Source organism: Octodon degus, unplaced genomic scaffold, assembly GCF_000260255.1.
Source record: "Octodon degus isolate 3935 unplaced genomic scaffold, OctDeg1.0 scaffold00008, whole genome shotgun sequence".
Classification (NCBI taxonomy): domain Eukaryota; kingdom Metazoa; phylum Chordata; class Mammalia; order Rodentia; family Octodontidae; genus Octodon; species Octodon degus.
The window spans coordinates 12,891,643-12,919,330 of NW_004524584.1; the positions used below are offsets into that span (position 1 = coordinate 12,891,643).

A 27,688-nucleotide genomic window follows, 5' to 3' on the forward strand; every position below is an offset into this window, starting at 1 on the left:
TTATTATTATTATTTTGTGCTCTGATTTGTAATTTCTTTTGCTCAGTATCTGGTTCTTCAGGAGTTTGATGCAGTATTATTTACTCCAAGGTAATCCAGATACTGGCATATAGAGAAAACCAGTTGACAGCAATAACTATGTCACACTAACTACAGTAGAAAAGCAAGTGACAGCAATGGCACCAGGTATCAATTGGCTATGATACAATCTAAGAACACCCACAAACTGCCTTTACCCAGAGCAAAGAGGCCTGTGATTTTAATGAAGACACTTAGGCCACCCAGACTCTGACAGTAATTGTGACCACTGACACAGTATACAGTATATATGGGACTCTCCAGGTCTCTTACAAGGATGGTTTCTACTTTTTTAAGCCTCCCAGGAAATCTCTGTTTAACTCTTACACTCTCAAGTCTGTCTCCCAAGACTTTCTCTCGCAGTATCTGGAGAAGGGTAACACCTTAGCACTGCAGCAAACTTAAGGGAGTTGGTCTCATTTTTAATCAGGTGTTTTGGTTGTTGCCTCTGCAGCCCTGTGGCATGCTTGGTACTGGTGTCTGAAGCAGGGGTAGGGCCCCTCTCCTCAGTTTTTCAAAGGTGTAGCTATGGGAATCAATTAAGTTGTAGCTATTGATTCTCTTACTCTTCCTCTCTCCTTGCTTCCTTGTGAGAGGGTCTCACCATGTAGTTTATGCTGGCCTTGACTCCACTGTGAAACTCATTATATAAAAGATAGGTCTTCTTTAACTGTATTCTGCATTTGAAACAAAATATTTTACTTAAGGCAGTTTAAATTCATAGGAAAATGAAAAGATGTCACATACCCTTTTCCAGGCTCTCTTACTATCAACATCCCACATAATAGTAGTACAGTTGTTGCCAGGATTGGTGGGGAATGCCTATAATCTCAGTACTCAGGAGACTGAGGCAGGAGGCTCGTCATGAGTTTGAGGCAAGCCTGTATTTTAACGTATGTATAACATATGCCCACCATTTCAGTAGTACACGGAAGTGTCACTGTACTAAAAATACTGCTTCTCACTCATTTCTAACGCCTCGCAAGCACTGACCTTTTATTCCCTATGTAGACCGCTCTCTCTGTATTACAAGAGTTGGAATTATATGGTATATAGTCTTTTTAGTTTGGCTATTTTAATGTAGTAATATGAATATAAAATTCTGGGGGAAAAGGAAAAAAATTAAACATAAGAAAAGGAAAACATGGTAACAGCTTTTGTAAACGAGGGAAGGAGTTTAAGGGAGGGTAAGGGAATGGGAAAAATGTATTATCACATACAGGTACAAATTCTCTATGATGAATATGATCATGGATATCTACAATGTGCCCATAAAATGTGATTTTTTTAAAAAGTCAAAATTTCCTTTTATGGTTTAGCAGGCCATTTATTTTTCTTGCTTGACTTTCTATGTATAACTGACAGAGAAACTGTAGTTAAAAATGTAATATATTGGGCTGGTCAAATAGCTCAGTGGATTAAGAGGTTCAACCTCCTAGGCCTGATGTGCCGGACCGTCTCTGGGGTGCACTGAGGCTGCAAATGAGACTGGGTGTGGTGGTGCGTGCCTGTAATCCCAGCACTTGAGTGGCTGTAAACAGGAGAGTCACTATGAGTCTGATCTAGTAGTGAGACCCTGAACACCCTGTAGACCCTTCCCTTAAAAACGTAATATATCTAGGTAGTATGAAAGTTAATCATCTCTCATTGTTACTTTGTAACAACACTGAATTTTTTTTTTTTTTTTTTTTTTGCAGTACCAGAGATTGAACTCAGGGCCTTGTACTTGCCAGGCAGGTGCTTATTCTATTGAGCTATCACCCTGACCCCAACACTTATCATCTTAAAACACTTAAAATGCAGTCTTATAGGAACACAGCCACATACTATCTACAACTGCTTTTGTTTTGAAATGGTTGATTGTTGTGCACAGCTTGCCAGGCCTACAGTTACAGACAGGCACTTTACAGATAGGTTGCTGACCCTTGTTCTCCTACTGCATCTTCTATCCCCCTTCTTTGAGCATCTCAGTCTAGCCTTTTCTACCTTACACTCTGTACATCTTGATCTGCTGAGGAATGTTCTTCACTCATTATTACTCCATTACTTTATTCTTAAGATTCAGGTCATAGCTTCAATGTAACTCTTCTGAAACTTTTCCTAGCCAACTGATCTAGAATGGCCCTTTCATCTCCTCTATTCATTCATTCATTATGAAACAACAGTTTGGGGGAGGGCGCTGGGAATCAGTGCTAGGCAAACATCGTGTTAAATATTTTTTGAACGCGAAAATAGTATCGATTTAGAGACTGGGTGTGGTGGTGTGTGCCTGTAATCCCAGCTCTTGGGAGGCTGTAAACAGGCAGATCACTACTGAGTCTGATCTAGCAGTGAGACCCTGAACACCCTCTAGAGACCCTTCCCTAAAATACAAAAAAAAAAAAAAAAAAAAAAAAAAAAAAAAAAAAAAAAAAAAAAAAAAAAAAAAAAAAAAAAAAAAAAAGACAAGAAAAAAGAAAAATGATTTAAAATTAGTAAGTTGGACTCAGTTTAGACAATCATCATTTGTTGGCAGCATTGAAAGCATCAGGCGCCAGATGAATATCCAATGCCTCTTCTCCATCAGACCATCTAAGCACCAGGTTTGATCTAAGCATTGACTTTGAGCACATCGATGTCACTGAGTTTATCCACATCCCGAATGAACTGGCTTCTTGGCTTTGACGTCAACAATAAACACAAACACATTGTCTTTTCTTTTATTCATAGCCTACTCAGCAATCAGGGAACTCGAGCCCTGCAACAAATGAGTGTTTCTCCCAGGGATGTTCTTGGAAAGGTGTTAGTGCTGTCTCTGGAGCCAGTATCTTGGGTTGATGGAAGGTAGGTGACATGCTCATATATTGTGGCTGTGCATGCCTTTCAGCATTAACTTTTTCATGTTTGAAGCCTCTGTCTTCATCTTTGGGAGGGGCAGGAGTTTCCTTCACTTTCAGTGTCATATTGGTGAAGGTCTAACAAAACAGTAGCAAATACTGAAACTTTGCACTTAGTTTTCTCCCAATCAGAATGTAAGTTCCAGGACAGAAGAGATCTTGCTTTGTGCACTCCAAATTTTATCATCACAGTAAATTGACAGCCACCAAGTAATAGCTACAATTGTTTTCAAACTGAAAAGAAAAATAGGGGGCCTGGCCCTAGCTCAGTTCCGGGGCTGCTGAGATGGCTCAGTGGTCTAAAGCACCTACTTAGAACAAGCTTAGCAAAGCACAGGGAGTTCGGTTCAATCCCCCAGCACCACATGCCAGCCAGCCCTGCCCCCTGGTGGGCTGAACTGGACACACACACACACACACACACACACACACACAAATTAAAAAAAAAAAAAAAATTTAAAAAAAAAAAAAAAGAAAAGAAAAATGCCAGTTAGTAATTGTTGAATAAATTTGAGTCCAAGGCCAGGAATACATCTCAGCTCAGTAAGATTCCATAGGTCAGTTCCAGTGATTCACACTTGGCCCAAAGACTGGCCTGAACTCAACTCTGAAAGATCTGTGGAAGACTTAGCAACATTACTGGCCTCTTGCCTAATGATGGGGAAAACAATTCCACCAAGAACATTTTCCTAAGTCAAGTGGATTACTGCAAGCTCAGGACCAGCCCCAACTGCATGGCAAGGCCCTGTCTCCAAAAAAAAAAGGTGTATTTTTCTGGAACAGGGATCCACCTGGCCTTCCTAAGGTAAACATCAGTCAAACTGGGCAAGAGGTAAAGCCATAAGACAGAACAAAAAACATTTTCAACTTTGTGATTATTATGGTTAAGAATTTTATTATCAAAATTATTACATCTCTTGTGAAAGTTCAAATGTTACAGCAAGGTGTAAACACTCCACTTGAGAAAGAAGTGATACTTCTTCCCTTCCAAGAGTCCCCCCACCCCCACCCCCAGGAGGTCTGGTCTTGACAGCACCCTGCCCACACAGAGTGGCTGGGGTCTCTGCGCGTGTCAGGCAGGGTGAGGGCCGCCTGCCCGCTGGCCTCACCCCTTGGTTAACAGCCAAGGGGAGAATGCGAACCCCAGCCCAAATGGAGAGACATTTACATACGTTTTATATAATATACAAAGAAACCGGCATCCCAGGCAACATGATTTCCACTCCCAACGCTCTCCCAGACTGATGGGTTTGTGGGGGAAACAAAAGAGTACTCTGCTGAGGTCTCAGCATTAAAAAAAAAAAAAAAAAAATCTCCCCTCATTTGAGCAAACACCTGATTTTCAATTTTGAAAAGTGAAATTTTGTAACAGTCACACACAAAGAGAGAAGACTGTGCATATGAAAGTTGTAGGACAGGTTGAAAAGAAAGGGATGCAAGAGGCTGGGGAAAAAGAACAAATTAGGAGGAGGGAGACTCACAGTATTATCTTGTCCAAAAGAAAAGAAGGTCCACTGCAGCACCAGGGATTACACCTGTCCTATATTTACTACCCCTACCATGGTTATAACTGAATACAAAATTAGATAAATAAAAACACGCCAGATATTACAGTAAACAAGTGAAAGAAATAAGCTGGCAATCATATGGAATTTAAAAAGATTGTGTACCCCACCTGGGCTGGCTCCAGGGCACCTCCAGGGGTGTACAACAGGCACAATGCACTGATGGGGAGAAGCCAGTCTGCTCTTGTCTCTCATCTAGAACAGTGTTAGGGGTGTGGGTGGCTTGCTAACTCTCACTGGCCCACTCTCACATAAGCATCCCCCAAAGAAAAGTGGGGCAAGCCCACACACAATCACAGTCTTGTCGGTGCCACTCCACAAACCTATTTCCCACTCTTACCCTGCAGTCACGAGTATGTGCTCCCCAATCATGAAGGTGGTTCTACTCATGGGATCCAACTCCTGATTAACTGGGAGTAGGAAAGAAAATACAAATAATTCCCAGACCACTTGAGATCCTTCCTTATCAAATCTACTGCCAAAAGATGCAATTGACTTCACTGGAAATCACTTTTCGTTTCACTTTTGTGTACTTACTCTTTGAGTTTGGAAACTGAAACAGTTTGGGAAGGGTTGGGATGGTAACATCTGGGGGTTAATCTCCTCAGATAATCTGCTCCCAAATAATCAAGAACTGACCAAGAGCTCTTTTTCAGAGCCAGGCACCTCTCAGAGCAAGCTCCAAGCTTTCCTATCCTAGCCCATTTCCTGGTGATTTTAAGACAAAGGTAAGGAGTACTCTGGGTGGACACACCTTAGCCAGACATCTGCTTTTGGAATGGTTTTTTTTTGGATGAACATTTACATACCTACCATTTTTTAAGTGCATAAAACCCTAACACTACTTGGATGCCTTGGGGCTTTGAGATTGGCTCTTCTCACTTTTTTCCTTTGAAATAAAACTTTTTTTTAAATTTAAAAAGATGTCCTCACTGCACAAGTGACTACTGGCTACAGGCAAGGATGGGAGACAGAGGCTTCAACACAACTCATTGCACTTAGAACCGTTACTAACTGAAACACCATTTGCTTGTCAACAATGTACCCTTAACAGCAGGGAGAAACTTCTTTATAGTCTTTGCTTCAGACAAGATTTACATCTTTCTCCAAGGCCAGAGGCCAGTCGCGACCACAAGTCTTGTTTCTTGTCGACCAGACCCAATCCTCTGGTGCCTTGTATCCCCCTCCCCCAGCAATATGCTCGGCTGAGGTTCCAGAGGCAGCTGGAAGAAGCAGCTATGGGCTTGTTCAGTTCAGTTTGCCCATATCCAGAAGCCCTAGGAAAGTCCTGTCTGAGTCTTGACTCCTGACCCTTGCAGTGGCTGGAGGCGGTACTGGTGCACACTTCCACTCCCACGGTGTGGATAGTGCTGTGAATTGGAAACCGCAGATACCCTGGAGGCCTGGTAGGCAGCTGACTGCCCAATACCGGGCAGACTGATAGTCCGTAAGTCTGATGGCAACGACGACCTAGAGTTCTGAGGAAAGGAGGTGGAACTCAAAGTTCCTGTGCTGGACTGAGAAACTGAGTCTGAGGTTGGCGAGTCCGAGGGGCCCTGCAGGGTAGGGCTAGCAGCACTAGAATGACAGCTCCTCCTTGGCAGATTGCTACCAGTGCTGTTTCCAGAATGTGGCTGGCTGCTATAATACCCTGGTGTCCCCGTAAATGGGGCCAACGAGTCTGTGGAAGCAGGGTGGGCGGGGCTGGGATAGGATGCTGAAGAGAGGGATGATTCTGAAGAACTGTGAGAGGGAGGGTTTCCAGGTCTCAGTGCAGTAGTTCGATAACTGTATCCTGGAGACTGAGTGGGATGTCCTCTAAAGGGGGAGGAACTCTGCTGAAGGAGGCTTTGTGACTCTGTCCGTGGACTATCACACTGCAGGAGCTGGAAAGAGTGGGGAGGAAAGCGTAAGGAAGTAAACAAGTCCCTGTGAGAGTTTGAGAATATCTACAATAGCCAGCATTCTTCCTTCATGTTTAACTTTTTCTCCCCACTCCATACGTAAAGCCCCAATACCAAAGGCATTAACAAGGCAGTCTTCAATATCTTACTTACTTTTCTACCATGATTTTTATCTCAGGGTGAGGACATCATGACTTACTTCCTGGGCTGTGAAATTACATGCAATGCCAGCATCTCCATTGCATAGCATGGCCAGGATCACAAAACATCTGGAATTTACAGCACACTACTCCAATGCCCAGAGATCAGCAATGTCCTGGCTCACCTGGTAGCTGTATCTGGAAGGGCTGTAAACGGTTGCTCCTTTAGAGAGTGCTGAGCTCAATGTTTCTGGGCCTTCTCCATCTGCAGGATCTGGAAGGTATCATAAAGTCAACCTGGCTGTTCGTTCAAATCACTGGTGCCATCACCAACCATGCTGCTCTCCTTGCGACAAACTCAGTGAGTGCAGCATGCCAGAGGGCAAAGGAGTGTTTCATTATGGGCTATGTTTTAAATGCCTGATCACATTCCTGTCTCCTTCTCTTCATCCTTCATCAAAGTGGAGATCCAGAACTTTGGAGAGATGAGAGTTACAGAAAGATATTCCTTGGGAAAAAAGAGCAGACAAGAGAGCAAGCAATGCCAGATACTATAAATTACTGCAGCCCAAAAGACCAAGCCTGAGCTGGAACCTAGCCATGTGGCAGAGCCCAAAGGTACCAGAAACTGACTCACCTCATCCCAGCCTTTGGCGTGAGCCATGTAGGGCCCCACTCCCACGTCCCTGAACCTGGCTGGCAGCAGAAGGCCTGGGGCTCACCTGAGTCTTTCTCTGTGATGTTACTCTCCCACGTGGGAGAAGGCTCCCCCTTTTGGGCCACTCTCACACTGCTCCGGAGGACTTTAGGAATGCTCCCTCCTTCTCGGAGTCGTTCTACTGATGTGGGAACCATCCTGCCAAAGTTAACAGGGGCACAATTTTAAGCTACAGGTCTTAGGTCAAAAATCTGAAATAAATCCTGAGAAAGGCTGTGCAATATAAAGTATTATCTTTTTTTTTTTTTTTTTTTTTTTGTTTTTTTTTTTTTTTTGGCGGAACCAGGGATTGAACTCAGGCCCTTGCGCTTGCCAGGCAAATGCTTATTCTACTGAGCTATCTCCCCAGCCCCTGACGTATTATCTTAAATACACCCTCAAATATTTGGAGTGGTTATTTAATTAAAACAAACCACATCCCCTTTTTCAAATTGTCATATACAAAAGAAAAAACACTTGAAGATTAAAAAAAAAAAATTCAAGGAAAAAGTATATTAAAAATGTCGATTTAAAAAAATCTCTGTTATGAAACACTATTCTACTTCTGTGAAATCATGTGCCTGACATGTAAGTGGTAGTTTACTAAAGGCTTCTCAGACTAATGATAAAATCATGAGTCATATGTTTTCTTACCTAGGTTTATTTCTTCAGTATAAGATCACTATACTTATGTATCTGATTGCGTATTTCACAGTCAGAATTTATCAAAAATATTTATTTTTGCTCTTCCCTAAACTATCTAATTCCTTCCAGAATGTCTTAACTGTTTTGTATATGCTAGCTGCATGGGAAGGAGACATCTGTTAATTCTAACAGAATTTAGCTGGACTCCTGACTTGCCTCTCAACTGAGACGGAAAACACAAGAGGTAGTGTTAGTGTTAACCAAAAAAATAGTGCATGGGCATCCATGAATATATATACTTGTAAATTGCTGTTCCACAGTAGCCCTTTGCTTGTGCAAGGCTGGAGGTTTTGGCTGATACTACTGAATCAGCTAAACATGACAACACAGCACTATTGGCTGGATCTTTAAGACAAGTGCCCTATACATTTCAGGCAATATTGGGCTGATACTAGATACATACTTCCCTTCTGAACTTCATGATAAAATGCCACATACAAACTTACCACCTGCTGCTGATATTCTCTTGAGGTCTACAGTGAGAGGAAGAAGTGCCTCTGGAGTCTGATGGGCTTACTGCCTCCAAGTTGGACAGAGAGGAATGAGATGGGGAGAATTTTGTGTGAGGGGACGATGGGGCTCGGGCCGAGGATCCTTGTGTGCCATGGGCACCACTGTCAGAAGCGGCATCACTGCTGCCTTGCCCAGCTCCTGCAGACTTGCTTTTGTGCTGTGCGGAGTCACCTCCCCCACTGGCAGAATTCTCCTTGGCTTCTTGCTTTCGTTTACGGTATTCCAGCAGGGATACCTAAGAAGGAAAAACAAACAGTACTTTGGTTTGGCATCATTAGTGGATCCCTAACAATGAAGAAAGGAGAGAGGCAGGAATCCTGGTAAACCAGGAATGAAGCCATATAAAGAAGGCAGCAAATGTGCCAACGGCTGTCCAGGTATGTAAGTATCTGGGCATTTAAGAGACGTAAGCCAGTCAGAAATTGGTATGGGAAAAAAATATTCTAGGAGATGACATCGTTAAAGTACAGTGCTCATCAGGTAGACAGCAATCTTTCTCCTTTCTTCAGAAAAACCTGAGATCGTCATTATCGAATCACAGAATCATGCTATCATAGCTACTTCCAACAATGGGCATACTTAGATGAGGGAGCAGGAAAGCTTGTGTATAGTGAGAAAGCCTCTGAATCAAAACCAAACCAATTCACACTGAGGGGAAGGGAAGGGAGGGCAGGGGGAAAAGAGAGGAGGGAAGATTTTCTACGGCTCTTTAATATGCTCAATTTTTACAGATACACAGAGGGATTCAGTATTATTTGAATTCAGTATATACACAGGGAAACTACAGTGTCACAGGAGAAATTATTTACACTTTATACTTTAGCAAGTTAGTGCTAGAAGACCCACCTATATCTGAAAACGTTCCCAACCTCGCCAGCAACCACCTAAATCCTACCTGTCTGTTCCTGACTGCCCACAACAGACTCTTGCCTAGTGTACTTCTTACAACACCCTGTGCACACACAGGTTATAAAAGCTGTTACTTTTTGCATTCTTGTTTCTGATAGTCAATGCTATTAACACAACAATTTCTGAAACTTTATTTAATGTATTTAGTACAGGGTCTACATTGTGAAACCCATTATTTAATCCAAGTTATCTCCCCGTTTCCTTTTTTGTCCTACTCCATAAAGCCCCTTTGTTTTTCTAGTGTAAAATATAACAAAACAGGGATGCTTACACAGAAAAATAATACTTAACTTACCTTAGTTTCCTCATCTGCGAAATGAGAAACCACATCCCTGGCCTTGTTGGATAGTTATAATAGTCACCAAACGGTATTAAAACACTATCTCGGGCCTGGGAGATGGCTCAGTAGAATAAGAGATTGCCTGGCAAGTGCAGGGTCCTGAGTTCAATCCCAGGTACCACAAAAAACAAACAAAAAAAACACTATCTCACTGAATATGCTAGAGATTAGCTCAAACTTATCCAAGAATAGTACGAAGCACACAAACTTAGTAATACTAAATTATTTGGTGAACACTCTTAACAAGTGGGCCTATGTAACATGAAACTCTTACCTTTTTCCTCTGTGGTGGGTTCTGTGGGGCTGATGGGATTCCTTCACAGGCCCTTTCGCCACCAGGTGACATGGATCCACGAGCAAGGTCTTTCATAAAGCCATGTTCATATCTGCTGGGAAACCCTTCGGCAGGGGAACAATATCCTCCGTCCAAATGTAAAGGTTTCCTATCTCCCACTAGGGGAGACCCTCTATATAAGCCATCTGCTCGAGGCATAGCATTCAAAGGCGAGTAGGCATACATCAAGTTGAACTCTGTCCGAAATGCCTGGTCTGAGTTTCTCAGGAGGGTCTGATGTCCATCGCCACTCCTGTTTGGGAATCCAGTCTCTGAGGCAGGTCCAATGGAGGGATGAGGAGCCAGGTCAGAAGGACCTGAGTTGAGCAGGGAAGGTCTGTCAGGACAGCTGTTAGTGTTGGAGTCAAGGTATCCTACTTTTGTCAAATCCAGGTCTTTTCGGTGACAAAGCTGAAAGAATAAAAATCAACAGAGACATGGGGCAGGGGAGAAAGGAAAAAGTCAAAGGGCAGAAAGGAAGGAGTGGGGCATGGGTGCACAAGGAAAGATAAGAGGGATAGAAGTAGAGGAGAGAAAGCCATTAACATATGTAAAAATCCCATACAGCAAAAGTTTATATAGGCCAGATTGCTAAAGAATTCCAGCTTTCCCCAAAATGCTGTTTCTCCTGATGAGAATACTGGGAACGTCTGAATTAGGTAATCGGCCAAATGTGACTATTTTGCCTGCTTAGCCTTTCATGTTTTTTAGAGTTACCATGTAGACTGTAAAGACTGGCAGGGAAATCAGGGATTTACCTGAGCCCCATACACACCACAGAGACCTCTTAAGATAATTAGCTTCTGGTGTTATTCATTTCTAAATTAATATTGATGGGAGGTGAGGGAGGGGGAAAGGCAAGAGAAAAGTAGAAGGCAGAGGAAAGGCAAGGATTTAAGTTGTTGGCTCAGGAAGGAGAATGGCATTAAAAAACCCATCAACCAGTTCTTCATGCATTTTCACTGTTAGACAGGTGTGTTTCTTGCACAATTTTCTAGCCACTCAATTCTTTCTTATGACAACATATCATAAGACTACCAATACCTGTCACTGCAGACACGTGAGATGCTGAAATATACCGAAGATAAACTCTACCTATTATTTGTTTATCATTTGCTCCTAACACCAAGCTTTTCCACCATTAGGTCAACTGCACCTTAACTGTCTATAAGTAATGGTACCAGAAACCCAAGTCCATGCCATCTCAGTCTCCAAATTATGCTGTCTTATATTCTTTAACAACTAAGGAGAGAGGAAGTGGTATTTTCCTAACAAGACAGCACTAAGATGCCTGAAAATGTCTCTCATACACTTGGGGAATGAAACATTTTTCTGTTTCATATTGATATATCAATCCTACTGATTTATAATCTGGTTAACTCTCATAAAACTTAGTCCTAATTTTTACTGGAAGTGGGTGGGGTTAAAGTTCAGTTAACTTCTGGAAAGTCACGAGAGACTATAACTTATACAGAGGAAAAGTGGTTTCATGTACACTCACAGATGACTGTCTTTATCTGAATCTTGTAAATAATAAAATCTTAAGCAATAAAATTTGCATTCAGCATCTTTGTAGTATCAGTTTCCAAGAAAAGCACTCAATATCCAAAGAGCTAACACCTATACAGTACCTATCCCAACTATTGCAGAATGTGACACAAAAGTCATACACTGATTTGGTTATCTATACACTCCATAAGGAGATACAAAGAAAATGCAGGAAAGCTGTGAGACAGAAAACTTTCCAAAAAGAAGGCACTCTGTCAACCAAAGTCCAAAAGAGACGGTTAAGCAGAACTGTCAGATTAACCTTGGAATAAGGTATAAGTCAATGTCCAACTCTTCCAATGTAAGCTGCCCAAGATCATATTATAAAGACAGTTCTTCCTTTCAACTCAGTTTTCCTTATTTGTTAACAGACCTCGTTAATTAGTCTCTATCAGAGTCCTTATTAACTTTCCTATCACACATTCAGCATCCTTTAAACTTAACTTCCAGATTCTAATCTTTAAAAGAACCCTCCCCAAACAAAACAGTTCCCAACATACACACAGCTACTTCATTTCCCTTCATCTCCATGGACAAGGGGATTCATTCACCTTGTGGGGACTGATTGGCCGCCCTCCAGCCCATGACCCCATTCACTCAGACCCCTGGCCCTCCCCACACACTCAGGAACACACTCATGCACACTCACTCTCAGCCTCCAAGTGTGATTGAGATGGTGTGATAACTACCTCGGGTGACAGGGACTCGGGCCTATGCGCAGGGGAACTCTCAGGGGAGGATATGTTCTAGAGGAGGGAAAAGCATCTTGTTATTCATCTACTCCAAGTCAAGAAGCAAAACAAAACAAACAAAAAAATAAAAGCAAGCATAGATGTTAGCCACAACTTTTTTGGAGGGGTGGACAAGAATGCATAGGGGAAATGTTTAACTGCAGAACTCATCTCAATGAAAAGAGTGACTTTGAAATGCTTTCTGATGTCTTTGAAAGCATTTAAGGATAAACTGGTTATGTTTCATGCTATAAGCAAACATCTCAAGCACAGATCAGGAAAGAGGTGAAATTTTAGTGTTACATTTCTTTGTATTCTAGATGAAAGTATTTCAGTGATAGTATCTGTTATCAATAGGCATTCTACCCCTTATTCCTCCTTAGAGGAATGCTGTTCCTTCACCCACACCCTTCTGATGTCACATTTCTTCAGTCTCTTATATACCTCTATCCATGCAGGAGACTAAGAAGAGTAGGAACTAGGAACTAGGGACTAGGACAGTTCTTCCTGATTTATAGTTACAGGAAATGTGACTGACAATTCACAGCTCAACCAAATTTAATGGGACCTGAACACTCTACCAATGGTTTTTGAATAACATCCACTGTACCTTTGGGAATACAGCAAGCAAGCAAGAGGGAAAGAGAGGGAGGGAGGGGGGGAGGTAGTGAGGGGCTGCATGTTTGTGAGAGAGATAGAGGGAGAGCAAGCACGCACAAGAGAATGTGTGTGTATGCTTGGGAGTCCCTTTTTTGACCTGAGGCAGCACTTCCTAAGAAACAGATTGAGCAGTGTGGTCCTGATAGCTAAATGTGAATGACAACAATATAAGAATGTGATGGCAGCAGCTGTGACATGGTTGAGGGTTGACACGCTGAGGTAGGGGAGGCTCAGAATGTTGTGGGACAGTTACAGGGTGGTGGCAGACCTATGCTGTGGTAGGACCGAGGCTGCTAGAGCAGAGCAAGGTTTTCTGTGTGAATTTTAATTCAGCACCGAGGGTGGCAGGTGTATGCAGATACGCCTGCGTGTTTGTGAGACTCAGCGTGAAGTACGAATCTCAGAGCGGGAAGGAAAGGAAAGGGTTATTTTGGTGGAAAGGAAAAGCTAAATAAGCTTGCTCTCTCAAAGCTGCTTTCATCCCTCTCTCTAGATGCTTTCCCCTCCTAAAGATCTTACTGTCTTTACTGGCTTCCATTGTATACCTAACCCTTCACAGTGGAGATTTCTTAACTTTCTTTCTTCTACGTTTATTTCTTTAAAACAAAATGAACAAAAAAAACTCCCAAAAACATTTTCCCCAAATTAAGTTGCTTTTTACTTATGACATCTTTCTGAACACTAATCTGTGTCATGGGTTTGGTTTTATTTTTTTCAGTATGAGAGAATAGTGAGTGAGTCCAAGGAGCACTAAACCAGATCTCTTAGCCCTTTTGTTTCTATTTTGAGACAGGGTCACATTAAGTTGCTAAAAGCATTAATTTGACCTCAAACTCACGATCTTACCTCAGTATGTAAAGTTTCTGGACTTACAGCCATGTGCCACCATGCCTGGCGTGGGATGGAAATATATATATATATATTTTTAAATTTATTGTGTTTAGTACAGTGTTTACAGGGTCTCACTACCAAGACTGGACTTGTAGTGATCCTCCTGTTTTCAGCCTCCCAAGCACTGGGATTACAGGTGTGAGTCACCATGTCCAGGCCCAGTCTCAGTCGCCGTCTCAGCGTGCCCCAGGGGTAGGGCCAGCATGGCATGCCGGGAATCAAACCCCCAAACCCCAGTTCCTGTATCTGCCTGAGCATGCACTTTACTCCACTGAGCAATTTGGCTGGCCCCTTGGGCCATAGTTTTTGATGGGGAAAAGGATACTCAAGTATAGCAAAGACCATGGCCATTACCACCATAACAAGAATGGGTCAGGGTAGCAAAGATTTTTCTTCAATGATGAGAAGGACTAAATTTCTGTAAACTACAGATTTATAACGATGGAATCATGCACTGGCAATTTTGCTATTTAATATATTATAGTCTTGCTTTCCTGGTATTCAAAAATTATGCCTGGACAATTGTTTCACTAAAGTGATCTTTTCAGCTTTTTTAAAAACACAGAAATACTTTGCATATGTATAGCATTTCAGTTATTCAAAATGTTATAAGGGAAAGGGAATGTGCTGAGTATTAAACTTGCCTTAATAAAGTATTCAACTTTAGTCCTAGAATCTACCGACCTCCCAGAGAGAATTTCTTCTCATTGTATCTTACTATAAAACTCTTAATGGCTAACTAAAAGCCAACTGCGAGTATGGTAAAATTAATTACCTGCTTTTGTATTTGGCTAATAATATCTTAAGAATTTGATAAAGAGCAATTTCCTAAAAGTCAAATGTAACTGGGACATTTCTTTCACCTGGAAAGAAGTGCACTCCAAAGGTGAGTTATTAGATACAGGACACATAACTCTGCTGACAAGGTTGTTAGCTCTCTCTTTCTGTGTTACATAAAAACATAGGTACTTTCAATCCTAACACTTCCATAAAAGCTGACTATCAAGGTAGAACAGGTTACAACATTCAACTTTATTGAGGCCTCATCTGGAAAAGTGAAAGCAGTGGTATAACTGAGTGTGTTTAGTGCCCAAAATGAATATTTCTAAGAAGGAATAGATGGGGTCTATTTAATTTAATTTCAAAACAGAATATATAGTAGTCTTTTTTTAGGGGCAATGATATGGAGATTGAACCCAGGGCCATTGGAGTGAGGTTTACATTCAGCCCATTTTATTTTTTTTTTGAGACAAAAATCTCACGAAGTTCCTAAGTTCCACAGGCTGGTCCTGAAGTTGTGGCTTTCCTGCTTTGGCCTTCCATAGTGCTGGGATTATAGGTATACTTCACCTTGCCTAATAGGGGAGTTTTTAAAATATACATGGATTCTATTAACATACATATTTGAATACTAAACTATTTTAGAATTAAATTTAGTATACATATTTCTAATTTAATCTAAAAAATGCATATAATTACTTTGCCTCTCAAAAATTCATACCACTAGCCTCTTGTCTACTTCTTATTCCTCACACATTACACAACAACAAAGAAATCTGGTGTTAAAAACAAAAAACCCAAATTCACCATAAGCCACACCCCAATGCTTTTTAAATCTGTTCATTGAGGCAACAATAGCAATACCAAACAACCTGGAGAAAACAGTTCACTCATTAAAGGCCTAGAAACAGAGACACAATCCATCAGTCCTATCCAAGCTCTCAGGCTGGTATTACTAATGGCTATTCAACAGTCACTTCCAGGTGTCTTTTGAACAAAATATAAGTACAGGTAAAGATCTAGCATGCTTACTATCTAAAGATAAGGAGAATGAGGGATTGCATGCCAAAGACAGATGAATGGAACCCTTGGTAGCACTGTTCCTATTCTGGGAAATACAGGGGCTGCCAAGATGAGGCTACCAGTTAACAAGCCATTCCAACCCTGAGGTTTCCCATTTTTTTAGGTGAGATGGGTAAGGAAGATAGTAAAGAAACATTCGAAATGATAATATATTTGAAATGAGAAGGCACAACTGATTATTTTCATATCTAGCACTCCCAAAAACCAAAGCCAAATCACCTCAAACTGCAGAGGAGTGTTGCAGCGACTAGCAGTAGTAAGAGATGCGATTGGTGAGAACATGAGGCTGTATCCATTTCGACATTCCTCTTCTGGGTGAGTCTGCCCAGGTGTGGTCAGCTGGGGGCTCTTTGAGCCTGAACCAGGAGGGGGTGGCGTAACTGGAGACAGAGGTCGAAGTAACTTGGAAACATTCTGTTCCATCAGATAGCGAGACTTCCATTTCTTTAATGGACTCAACAAGTCTGTGAAATACAAAACATGGATGAGAGTTGAAGCAGAGCTTAATGGGAAGCTCTCCAGTGAGGCCATTAATCTCTAACCTGCTATGGCCCTATTCTACCTGACAGCATTAAGCCATCTCCTCTAGTCAACCCAAATGTCCAAAAAGGCTCTATAATTACTGCACTGCAGTAATTTTCAAATCATTTTACCTACCAGAGAAAGTCCAAATGAATATGATAATCCTAATGATGAGTCCTGGGAGCTGATTTACTCTCTTCTAGATCAAAATACAAATTTCCTTGCATCACAAGTTTATAAAAATCTTTAATCTGTGTTACTTTGTTAAAACGACCCTCTTCCACATCAACAAGTAAAGCTACTGGAATTCCTAATGCATATACATGTCATCTTGGATATCTATGCCCTTTTTTGGCTGCTTTCTATACTATTTGTGGAGAAGTCGAACACGATTCTTCAATTCATATCTAACACCTAGTATTAGAAAGCTACAATGAAATGATTTCTATAAAAATTCTGAAACATTAAAAAAGGTTGGATTCGTTTTCTGATTAAACTGATCCATTAGCAAGTCATTAGAATGTGTATTTTAGTGATCTCTCAAGGACAAAGCACCTATCTTATTTTTCTCGGAGGAAAAATAACTTTTTATCACTTACAATTGAATGAACATTTGTTTAACATTCACTATATGACATCACTAAACCAGGTAAGTAAGGGGTGATGGTCATATGTTCTATTTTTAAGAAACTTACACATTTGTAAAAGAAAACATATTTAAAACATGTTTAATATTAGTATGATCAAGAAAAGTGATCATACTGCCATGTGTTAATAAAAATAATAATAGTTAAAGCCAAAGATAATAGTGTGTGCCTGTAGTACCAGCTACCCAGGAGACTGAAGCAGGATCAGTTGAGCCCAGGAGTTCAAAGCTAGCCTAGGAAAAATAGTGAGACCTTGAATCAAAACCAACTCCTCCCCAAGTGACCAAGCCAAATAAAAAACCCCAAACAAACCTCACAACAACCCCCCCCAACAAAAGACATCAAAACCCAGTTATGCAGTTGGGTATAGTGTGCACACCTGTAATCCCACTACCTAGGAGGCTGAAGCAGGAGGATCACTGTGAGTTCAAAGCCAGCCTGAACTATATATTGAGACCCTATCTCAAAAACAAACCAGCTATATTTTCAAGTGATTAATACACACCACACAGTATAGAATGTGCTTCAGGTGAAACATGTGACTTAACTTTTAACAAGTTTACACATCCAATGTTATTTATTGTTGCCACTACCTTCACATTAAAGATGAGGACTCTGATGTGCAGGGAGGAAAAAAACTAGGTTATTTAACTTGTCTACATTCTCAATTATATCCCCAAGGTTTGGAATAAGGGGTGACATTTATCCCGGGTCTCTGAGAAAATTCTACGTTAGTAGGTCCTGATCAATGATTTAGGAACACTAACCTGGCAGAGATGGTTAGGATGAAACCGGTAACTGTGAAAATCTTTGGAGTTAAGGGAGCAGTTAACACAAAGAGGTATAAGATTTTAAAAAAAATGTGTAGAAGGAGAGGTAAGAATACATGCAGAATACTGGGGATCCTTTAATTTTCCTGAGATCTGAGTTTATTTCCTATTTTGAAAGTATTTTCCTTTTGTTTCAGATACTAAATTTTCTTTCCTCCTCCTTAAGAAGTACCTAGGTACAAAAAACGAATAGAGATGCAATTCAAGGCTTATGCTCAGAATAATTTTTGAGACCTAAATCTAATAAAAGACCTTTGTACTCCTACCTCCACACTGTTCACTGTCAACAACAAATCAATGCACATGGCATTTGCTTAACATGTATTTACCAAGAACTTACAATATTCTACTGTTCTGACACATATGCCATTATGAGTTTATGTGCCAGCAGTCTTTACCCTTTCTCCTCATTCATTTTACTTTTTGCATAACAGCTATCAAACTTTACAATGTTAAAATCTACCTATATCTAAACTTTTTTAGCTAGGCAGCACACGCCTGCAATCCCAGCACTCGGGAGGCTGAGGCAGGTGGACTGTTGCAAGTTTTTCCTCCTGTGGTACTGGGGATCAAACTCAGAATCTTGCACTTATGCCACTGAGCTAATATTCCGAGACCGACTGCTACAAATTTGAGGCCAAATTGAGCTACAAAGTAAGTTCAAGGGTAGCCTTCACTGTGTAGCAAAACCTTGTCTCAAAAAAAAAGCTATTTTTAAGCTTTGTTCAAGTATTTCCTAAGATTATATTTTCACATATTTAATCATACAACAATTTAAAATCGTATCTGTAATTAAATTCAGTATTGACATTTTTATCTCCACTTTTTTTTATGACATGGCTTGACTCTTGTCTTACCCACAAAACACAATAATTATTTTCACTCAGGTATACATGGTAAAATTACCTTATAAAGACAATTAATAAAAAAAATCTAAAGTCAGCTTTCAAATGGTTGCATGGCATTAATATTACCCAAATTTGATCAACTGAAATATTTTCCCTATTAAAAATACACTCTAATGATCAAAAATTTTGCTCCTACACATTCTGGCTCCTGTTTCATGTTTATTACTTCTCAGCACAAATGGTTACATGTAGATTTTTTAGACCAATATAGTATCTACATGTGACTCCTGACTTCATTTATTCTTTTTTTTTTATTTATTTATTGATTTGAGAGAGAGAGAGAGAGAGAGAGAGAGAGAGAGAGAGAGAGAGAGACAGTAGTGTGTGTGTGTGTGGCCAGCTCAGCCCACCAGGGGGTGGGGCTGGCTGGCATGTGGTGCTGGGGGATTGAACCGCGGTCCCTGATGCTTTTGCCAAGCTTGTTCTAAGTAGGTGCTTTAGACCACTGAGCCATCTCTCCAGCCCTCATTTATTCTTGTAAATAGAATAAAACTCTGCTCATGTCCTTTGGACTGCATTCCACTGAATGTTCATCCTCTCTCGCTTTATAAGAGTACTCTAGGGGGCCCGGGAGATAGCTCAGTAGATTAAGTGCTTGCCTGGCAAGCGCAAGGGCCTGAGTTCAATTCCCAGTTCCACCAAAAAACGGCCCCCAAAACAAAAAAACACTGGAAGAGTTCTCTAAATAGGAAAGTCATTCCTTTGTTAAGAATGCTACTAATAGAGCTTTTACATTCAAAAATTAATTTTACTGGTACACTTTTGATATAATGATCAATTTATCATGTGAAATTTGAACCTGTTATGTATTTTGATTCTCTCTCATTTTCCTCTCCAGTTAACTCCTTTTCCCCACCTTACAAAAGCTTTGTTCCCAGTTTTTTTCTTCTATTCTGATTTTATCTTTTCCCTTTTTTCTCTTCTCCCTCTCCTTTGATATACCTTTAAAATGCCATTACATTATACATTTTGTTTTTATTAAGTCCAATTATCAATTGTTTATTTTCTACTTGTATCATAAATACCTTTCCCACTCATGCCAAAGCAACAAAACTGCCAATTCAGATGCACATGGTGCACATCTGTAATTCCAGCATTTCAGGGCCTGAGGGAGGAGGGCGGTTACTGTGATTTTGAGGCCAGCCTAAAGCACACAGTGAGACTCTGTCTCAAACCGGGTGAGCAAGATAGCTAAGTGGACTAAAGTGCCTGCTTAGGTAAGTGCAGAGACTGTGGTTAGATCCCTAGCACCACATGCTGCTCCAGCCCTCCCCCCTGGCCTGTAATCCCAGCACTGGGGAGGCTGAAAGCAGGATTACCACAAATCTGAGCTGTGTAGTGAGACCCTGCAACAACAAACTACATTAAAAACAAATAATAATAAAAATAAAGTATATAAAACCAAACTATAAAACACAAACTCAGACAACAATAACAACAAACCAAGGCAGCTTATTTTTCCTTTATTTCTAGGTTTTTCATTTATATTTTATCAATTGCTTCACTGATCATAGGGTCTCACACCTGCTAGGTAAGCACTCTATCACTGAGCTACACCAGCTACCCTTAAGTTACATTTCAATAAAACAAAATTTGTATCTACGCCTATAAACCTAGCTACTTAGGTGGCTGAGGGAGGAGAATCTCAAGTTTGAGGGTAATAAGATGTTAGCAAGACTCTGTCTCATTAAAGGACTAGAAATGCAGCACAGTGATCCCTGGGTTCAATGCCTACTACTGGAACAAAAATAAGAGGGGAGAGATGAGAGAAAACATAGTATAATAAAATTATACCCGAACAGCAAACTTATCAAGTAGCATACTTAAAAATCAAGTAGCATACTTATCAGTTTTTTAAAACTCTATAAAAACAATTGCCAATTATCTTCATTATAAAAGCTTGTTTAAACTATAAAGTATTATACTTTATAAATATAAGGTACTGATTATTCCTTCCTTTTCCCATGACAACTAGCTATGGTAGCATCTTCCTTTAGTATCTTTTAATTTAAAATATCACATTTATCCTACCAGACTGCTAAATACGCTGGGTTTTTGTTATTCTATCCATTTGCTGTATGAGATCGATAGACATTCTATTTATGCATATATGTACATACATATATACGCACAAATTTTGAAATACTATCACCCTGTAGTCCAGGGAAATACAGCACTTGCTATCCTTTGCCTCACCTTCTTCAGGGCTAGATTATAGGCCTGTGCTGCTTGACATACTTTTTTATTCTACTGTACCTCTTCAAGACACTTTAGCACTTCTAGCATAATTTTTTTTATGTCAATGAAGTGTGGTAATCATCAATCAACCACATGCATAACATAAAGAAAAGGATTTTGAACAGTGTCGTGTGCAATTGAGTCACATTTAGGAAATTGCCTTATTTACCATTACTCAAGCTTCGATTTATCAGCTTCACTGAGATGCACCACACTTCTAACCTGGGTTACTTTCCACTATTGTCTAGTTTATGCTACTATTCTGTGTAATTTCTTCATTCATTTTAATTCAATGTTATGAGTGTAGGAAAATGTTTCAAGTCATGCTATGGTCCTCTATTAACTTTTCAGTTAATTCTCTTGGTCCTTCTAGGCAGATGACTATTAACTGTACATGACAACATACACATTCTTTGGCTAAAATTTTTATAATTTGTTAAATAATGGCAACAATGAGATGTTTTGATTAATAACTTTTCATAATGAAGATTACTGGCAAATGTTTTTAGAGTTTTAAAAACTAGGCCCAGGGAGATAGCTCAGTAGAATAAGTGCTTGCCTGGCAGGTGCAGGGTCCTGAATTCAATCCCTGGTACTGCAAAACAAAACAAAACAAACTGTACTTATGCTATGCTATTTAATTAATTTCTTTTTTCTTTTCTTAGGGGGCACAGGGTATTGCTATTCACAGGTTCTTGAATTCTGCCACCACACTTGCTTAAATAATTGTATTTGTAATTATCATTGTGCTTTACTTGTCCTTCCCCAATGACCTACTACCGACTGAATTTTCTTAGTAAATTTCAAACTAAAAATCCTTCTATTCATAGGAAAATTGATATATTATTTAACAGTTTTACATATTCAAAGCACGAATTAAGATCACAAATCTAATTCATAGGTTGTGTTTTAGCGAGTACATAAGTCAATTTGATGGGATGAATCAAGAATAATTTTTCACTGTTGCTGAGGGGAAGACCTAAACCAGGGCTTCAGGTCTGCTAGACGAGCACTCCACCACTGAGCTACACCCTCTACCCCAGAAGAAATCTTACTGAGTAGTATGTTCTATTCCATCAAAGTCATATGCACAGCAAATAAAATTACAAATGCTACTATTCCATAATTAGTTGGAGTTCAGGTTTTTGTGTACATATATTTTTGTAATTATGAATAATATCTTTGAATGTTAAGTTCTGATTTCTATACTTCTTTCTTCATAAGATATCCAAATAGCAAAGTAGTACAAAGTACAGTGTTATAAATATTTTTAATACCTGATACATCTCCTCAAAATTATTAGGATTGTAATTCTCATCATTTTTATTGCAAATCCCCTCCCTAGTATATGAACTTAAGAGACAATATGGACACAGAAATATAGTAAAAACTGTTTGACTTAAATAAAAAGCTGAATATGCCTAGATTTACTCTGGCAAATGACAGAATTCTTTCTTTTTATGTTTCTCCACAATAATATTTGGGTTTTTTTTTAGAATTCTTTTTCAATACCCCCAAGCAAGTCTAAACTCTAGAATAATTTACCAAATCTTTATCTTAAGACCTGTTTCTTGGTATCCTGTTCCAAATATACACTTATTCTTGTACCAGCATCACACTGATTTAATTACTAGCTTTGTATTAGAAGACAGTATTCATATTTCTAGGTAAAGGACTTCATAGTACTTCATCATTACCTACATTTCTTTTTAGCTTTTTTCGTAAAAATAAGAATAATCAAAATTTACATTGAAGCTAGTCTGGTGGAAACAAGATAGAAATTAAAGAAAGAATATAAATATGTATATTTACAGTACTTATTCTTTTCATTAATGGAAAATTTTTTTTAAATGCACTTTTTTTTTGTATTTTCTTTAGGACAGGGTCTACAGGGTCTCACCATGTAGGTTGGACTCGTAGTGATCCACCTGTGTTGAGCCTCCCCAAAAGCTGGGATTACAGGTGCGTGTCACCACGCCCAGTCTCAATCACAGCTTTAGCATGCCCTGGGGGCATGGCCAGCACAGAAGGCCAGGGATGAAGCCCTGGTCACGGCATCTGGCAAAATAGGCATTTTTAATCTGCTGAGCTACTTGGTTGGCCTGTGAAAATTCTTTAATTTCATTAAAGATTCTTTTCTTTAAACTTCAAACATATTTCTCAATGATTTGCTCACATATCTAAGGAATATATAGGCAAGTTCTTAAGATTTGTTAGGTTTAGGAATTAAAAAAAAAATTTTTTTTTTTACTCATTTTCTTAGTATTTTATTTTTTTTTATTTTTTTTTTTATTTATTAGAGAGAGAGAGAGAGAGAGAGAGAGAGAGAGAGAGAGAGAGAGAGAGGTGTGTGTGTGTGTGGCCAGCTCAGCCCACCAGGGGGCGGGCTGGCTGGCATGTGGTGCTGGGGGATTGAACCGTGGTCCCTGTGCTTCGCTGAACTTGTTCTAAGTAGGTGCTTTAGACCACTGAGCCATCTCTCCAGCCCCCATTTTCTTAGTATTTTAAATGGTATTACAAGCTTTTGTGTATTCACTCCTATCCAGATTGGTTTTTTTTTCTGGTACTGGGGATCAAACCTCAGGACCATGCACTTGCCAGGCAGGTGCTTTTGCCACTGAGCTAGCTCCCTGACCCTATCTAGGAATTTTATTAAATGTCATTAATTCTAAATTTCTCAAGTATTCAGGTGTTTCTAATCTGTCCATCACTTACAAATATTAAACATTATGCCTCTTCCTTACTTAATGGTAATAATTTTTCATCTCCATATAACTTTGTCCTATAGGATTTAGAATCTTTAATGTAGCTAGTAGTCATACTTGACAAGAAAGACTATTCTGTGTCAAATAATGACAGTAATAATTCATATTATAGGTATGGCTTAGACAATGTATTGAGCACTTTTTATACCTTATTTAATTTTAGCTTCTTAAAGCAAATATTACTAATGTATTCTCTTTTTACAGGAGAAACTCAAGAGACTTTCAGTAACATCTTATAGTTCCTAAAGACTAGCACTGATCCTTAAATGTAGGTCTGATAATTTGATCTTTTCTGCTGTAACAATATACTTTCTCAATTATTAGTTTTTAAAGCAAATTAATGAATAAAAATAATTTTTCAGCATTTACACTAACTTCTAGGAAGTTAGCCATTCATTTGGCTACTGCCTGATTTATGAGATATTTTCCTTCTATTCATGCTGATCCTTAAAGGGAAGGTGTGTCCTGAGTGTTGTTTACTGTCTGCTAGAGACTAGAACAGAAGCACAATAAGACTGGTGACTAACAGTCTTAATTCCATTCTAAGCAGGATACCTAGTAACAAAGGCAGTCTGTCTGTAAATCTTTACTAGTCAGGACATGAAGTGCTATACAACCAACCTCCAAACTTAACTACACCCCTGTATTTAACATATACCAGATAGAAACACAAATGATATACATACTATATTAGCTAAACAATTCTAATTACTTATGCCAGTAGATTGGTAATAGTGATGGAAATACACTACAAGGATTTGTTTGTATTTCTCTTGTTGGATTAAATCTCCCTATTTTTGGTAAGGAACAGAACAAATGGTTTTCCCTTGATTTTATTATCCTAGAGTTATATATGTATTAACATAAATCTCAGACAGAATAAATAAAATCAACAATTTCAAAAGTGGTATTCTACTTTTCCCAATGAAAACTAAAAAAGAAAATTCAAATAAAAGCAGTTTTAATAAATAGTAATTACTAGTAACAGTTTAATTAAATCTAATTCAGAAGAATTCTTCAGTAAGTCAAATACAAATGGTTTATATAAAAATCTGGGCTGGGGAGACAGCTTGGCAGTCTAAGCACCTGCCTAGCAAGTGCAAGGACCTGAATTCAATCCCTGGCAGTGCATGCTGCATTGGCCCCAGAATTCTGGGCCTGCTGCCAGCCCCTAAACTGGGCATGGTGGTGCATGAATGTAATGCCAGCGCTGGGGAGGCTGAGACAGGAGGATCACTATGAGTCTGAGCTGTATAGCAGACCCTGTACCAAATAAATAAATAAAAGATTAAAAAAATGTGAAATAGTATCATGCAAACTATAGCCCCCCAAGAGCATCTATTTATTCAACTCATATTTTAAACAAGTGGATTTAGTGATCTCCAGCCCTGAGAACATTTCCATTAAGCTAAATATTGGTATGAGAAATTTTATTTAAAAAACTGTGTAGGGCATGGGATACGGCTCAGTGGCATAGTGTCTGCCTGGCAAGCTCGAGGTTGTGAGTTTGATTTCTGGAACCACCCCCCAATCAAAAAAAACCAAAGAAATAAACAAAACCAAACCAAAGGGGCTAGGAACATGGCTCAGCAGCATAAGCACTTGCTTGGCAAGCGTAAGGGTCTGAGTTCAATCCCTGGTTCAGCCAAAAATACCCCCCAAAAGACCAAAAACCAACCAACCAAACCAAAAAAATCTGTTTGAAAATAAAAAATAACATGGTGTCACAAGTTAATGTACCTATACTTTACTTATGTTTTAGTCCCCTACCCCCAAGTGTTCAATAGGAATCCCTGTAAGAGTCACTGTGAAAGCCAGTAGGCTTTACTGGTAATATAGTAAGTCTGATTTATTTCCTCTCCCTTGATAACGGGATTCATATATGTGCTAGACTCTGCCACTGAACTACATCTTCATTCCTTTTGATTTTGAAACTGGATCCAGTTAAGCTGCCCAGGCTGGCTATCAACCTGCAACCCTCCTGACTCAAGTCTCCCAGGTAGCTGGGATTAGAGGTTTCTACCATACCAATAATTTGGTTTAAAAACTGTTGAGGAAGTTAAACTGGATTTAAAGGTACATCTTCCCCAAAATATTTTATGCTATTTGTCCAGATCCTTTTGACAATGAATTAATAATTTCTTACTTTATTCATCTTCTACCCCCTCAACCATTATCCACCTAACTCAACCATTTAGAATTCATTCCTGAATATTAATGTTCCACCACTTTCTTGCCTCCCCCCTTACAATTATGAATATAGAGTTCCTAAACTTACTACTTTAAATATCTCTAACCTTTTAAAAACCATTTCTGCTGTTATCTGTATACTGTCTAGTTCCTTCTTTGTCGTCCTGGGAAAACTGATCCCTGACTTGAGATCTCTCTCTTCCTCTGTAAAGACAGATGTAAAGTTAACTATTTAGAGAACATACTATTGGCTTGTTTGTATCAGAGTAGTAATACTGAAATATTTATGGGGTCCTGAAATAATTGTTGCTCATATATTCAAAAGTTTTAAATACACATACCTGCATTATCTTTGCAGATGCTAGAGGAATTACTATTCTCATTACTTTGGTATAGGTGCTGAGTTCTAGTCTCTTGGGGGACAGATGATGTTTGAGTCATCCCTTCTTCCAATGCTTGCTTTATCCAGCGCTATAATGAGGGAAAAAAAAGATAACTTAATAACCACTGAATCGATTTAGTATACCCATTTTAAAGCACTAACCATGGCTTTACACATCAACTGATGAGACACACAATCCCATATATTCACTCAGTCCCACAGTCAAGCTTTATACCTTAGCATATTAGGGTATCACCCCATCAATCCCTTCCACCAGGCAAAGCTGAGAAAAATCTCAATAATGAGACTGCATTACAAAACAAAACAAAAAACGTAACAAAACAAAACAACAACAAAAAAAACCACAGTAAAAATGATTACTATTCAACTTTTCATACTGTTTAGGATAGGTTAAATAGAAAGAGATAAGGAAGAAACTTCCATATGTATTTAACAGAGACTCTGATCAATCAGAACAAAATACATAAATATATGCTTAGAGAAAAGAAAAAGATCTCTTAAAAGAGCTGTCTGCCCTGTGCTGGGGACATCTGAAAAAGTAAAAGACTCACAGAAGATTTTGGATGAGAATAAATAACTTCACTACTGGTACTAGAAGAGTTTAACATAGGAACTTCTCCCCACTATCAAGTAGCTTGCATACATTATGCACGAATAACACAAATCACAAGAAGAAATGACCTGTAGAAATCAAAAAAAGGGAAAAAGTAAAAAAGACGACTTCTCCAGTTAGTTACAAATTTTTTGGTAGACTACAGGAAACTAAATTTATGAGAAATATGTTTAGATCAGATAGTAAAGCAAGCCTCCACAAAGTAGGACAGTAAGATTATGCATCTTGTGGAAGAGAGAAAATTTCTTACCTGTAATTGTGTTCTCTTAAGATACACAGTTCTGGTGGCTCACCATTCTGTGGCTATCCTGCTCTGACATATGACAGATCGAATTCTGAGTCAGACCATCCCCAAATAGAGTAAAGGTGAATTATAACTTTCTACCTTTAGAGAACATATATTACAGGTAAGTAAATAGTCTCCTTTGTCAGACTAATTCTAATAGTTTTTCCTTCGAAGAAACAGTACATAAAAAGGGATTACTATACAAGGATATGACCAAGTCTCGAAAAGCCAAGAATAAGAATTAATTCTTTTACATACAGAATACTCATGTAAAGGTGAATTTTCAGAATCACAGAGTTATCTTGTCCAAAGTACTTCTTTCACAGAAGGGGAAAACTAGGCTTGAGAGGATAAAAGAGCAGATAACAGAACTCATCTAAGATAACTGAGCTTTCCTTTAATAAGAGAAGTTAATTTTTTATATTTCTAGTATCAAGCAGATATAAGAATAGGGCTGGGGATGTAGCTCAGTGGTAGAATGCTTGCCTAATATGCACAAGGTCCTGAATTCAATCCCCAGTCTCTCTCTCTC

The 27,688-nt window shown here is 39.3% G+C and overlaps 1 protein-coding gene across 18 annotated transcripts in view; it reads right to left on the reverse strand.

Annotated features, from left to right (window-relative positions):
* Positions 1-3,817: 3,817 nt before the first annotated feature.
* Positions 3,818-27,688, reverse strand: part of Setd5 (SET domain containing 5) — a 77,089-nt gene continuing 53,218 nt past the window's right edge. For 11 of the 18 annotated variants that reach the window (XM_023705544.1, XM_023705541.1, XM_023705553.1 and 8 more), the window contains 8 exons: positions 26,196-26,325; positions 15,974-16,218; positions 12,299-12,355; positions 10,002-10,472; positions 8,412-8,713; positions 7,286-7,419; positions 6,749-6,837; positions 3,844-6,405 (listed from right to left, as the gene is read on the reverse strand). In XM_023705544.1, the coding sequence (XP_023561312.1) occupies positions 5,797-6,405; positions 6,749-6,837; positions 7,286-7,419; positions 8,412-8,713; positions 10,002-10,472; positions 12,299-12,355; positions 15,974-16,218; positions 26,196-26,325 (2,037 nt within the window). In that variant the 3' untranslated portion in view covers positions 3,844-5,796. Of the gene's footprint in view, positions 6,406-6,748; positions 6,838-7,285; positions 7,420-8,411; positions 8,714-10,001; positions 10,473-12,298; positions 12,356-15,973; positions 16,219-26,195; positions 26,326-27,688 lie in introns of all 18 variants that reach the window. The other 7 variants (XM_023705574.1, XM_023705604.1, XM_023705588.1 and 4 more) reach the window with 2 other exon arrangements.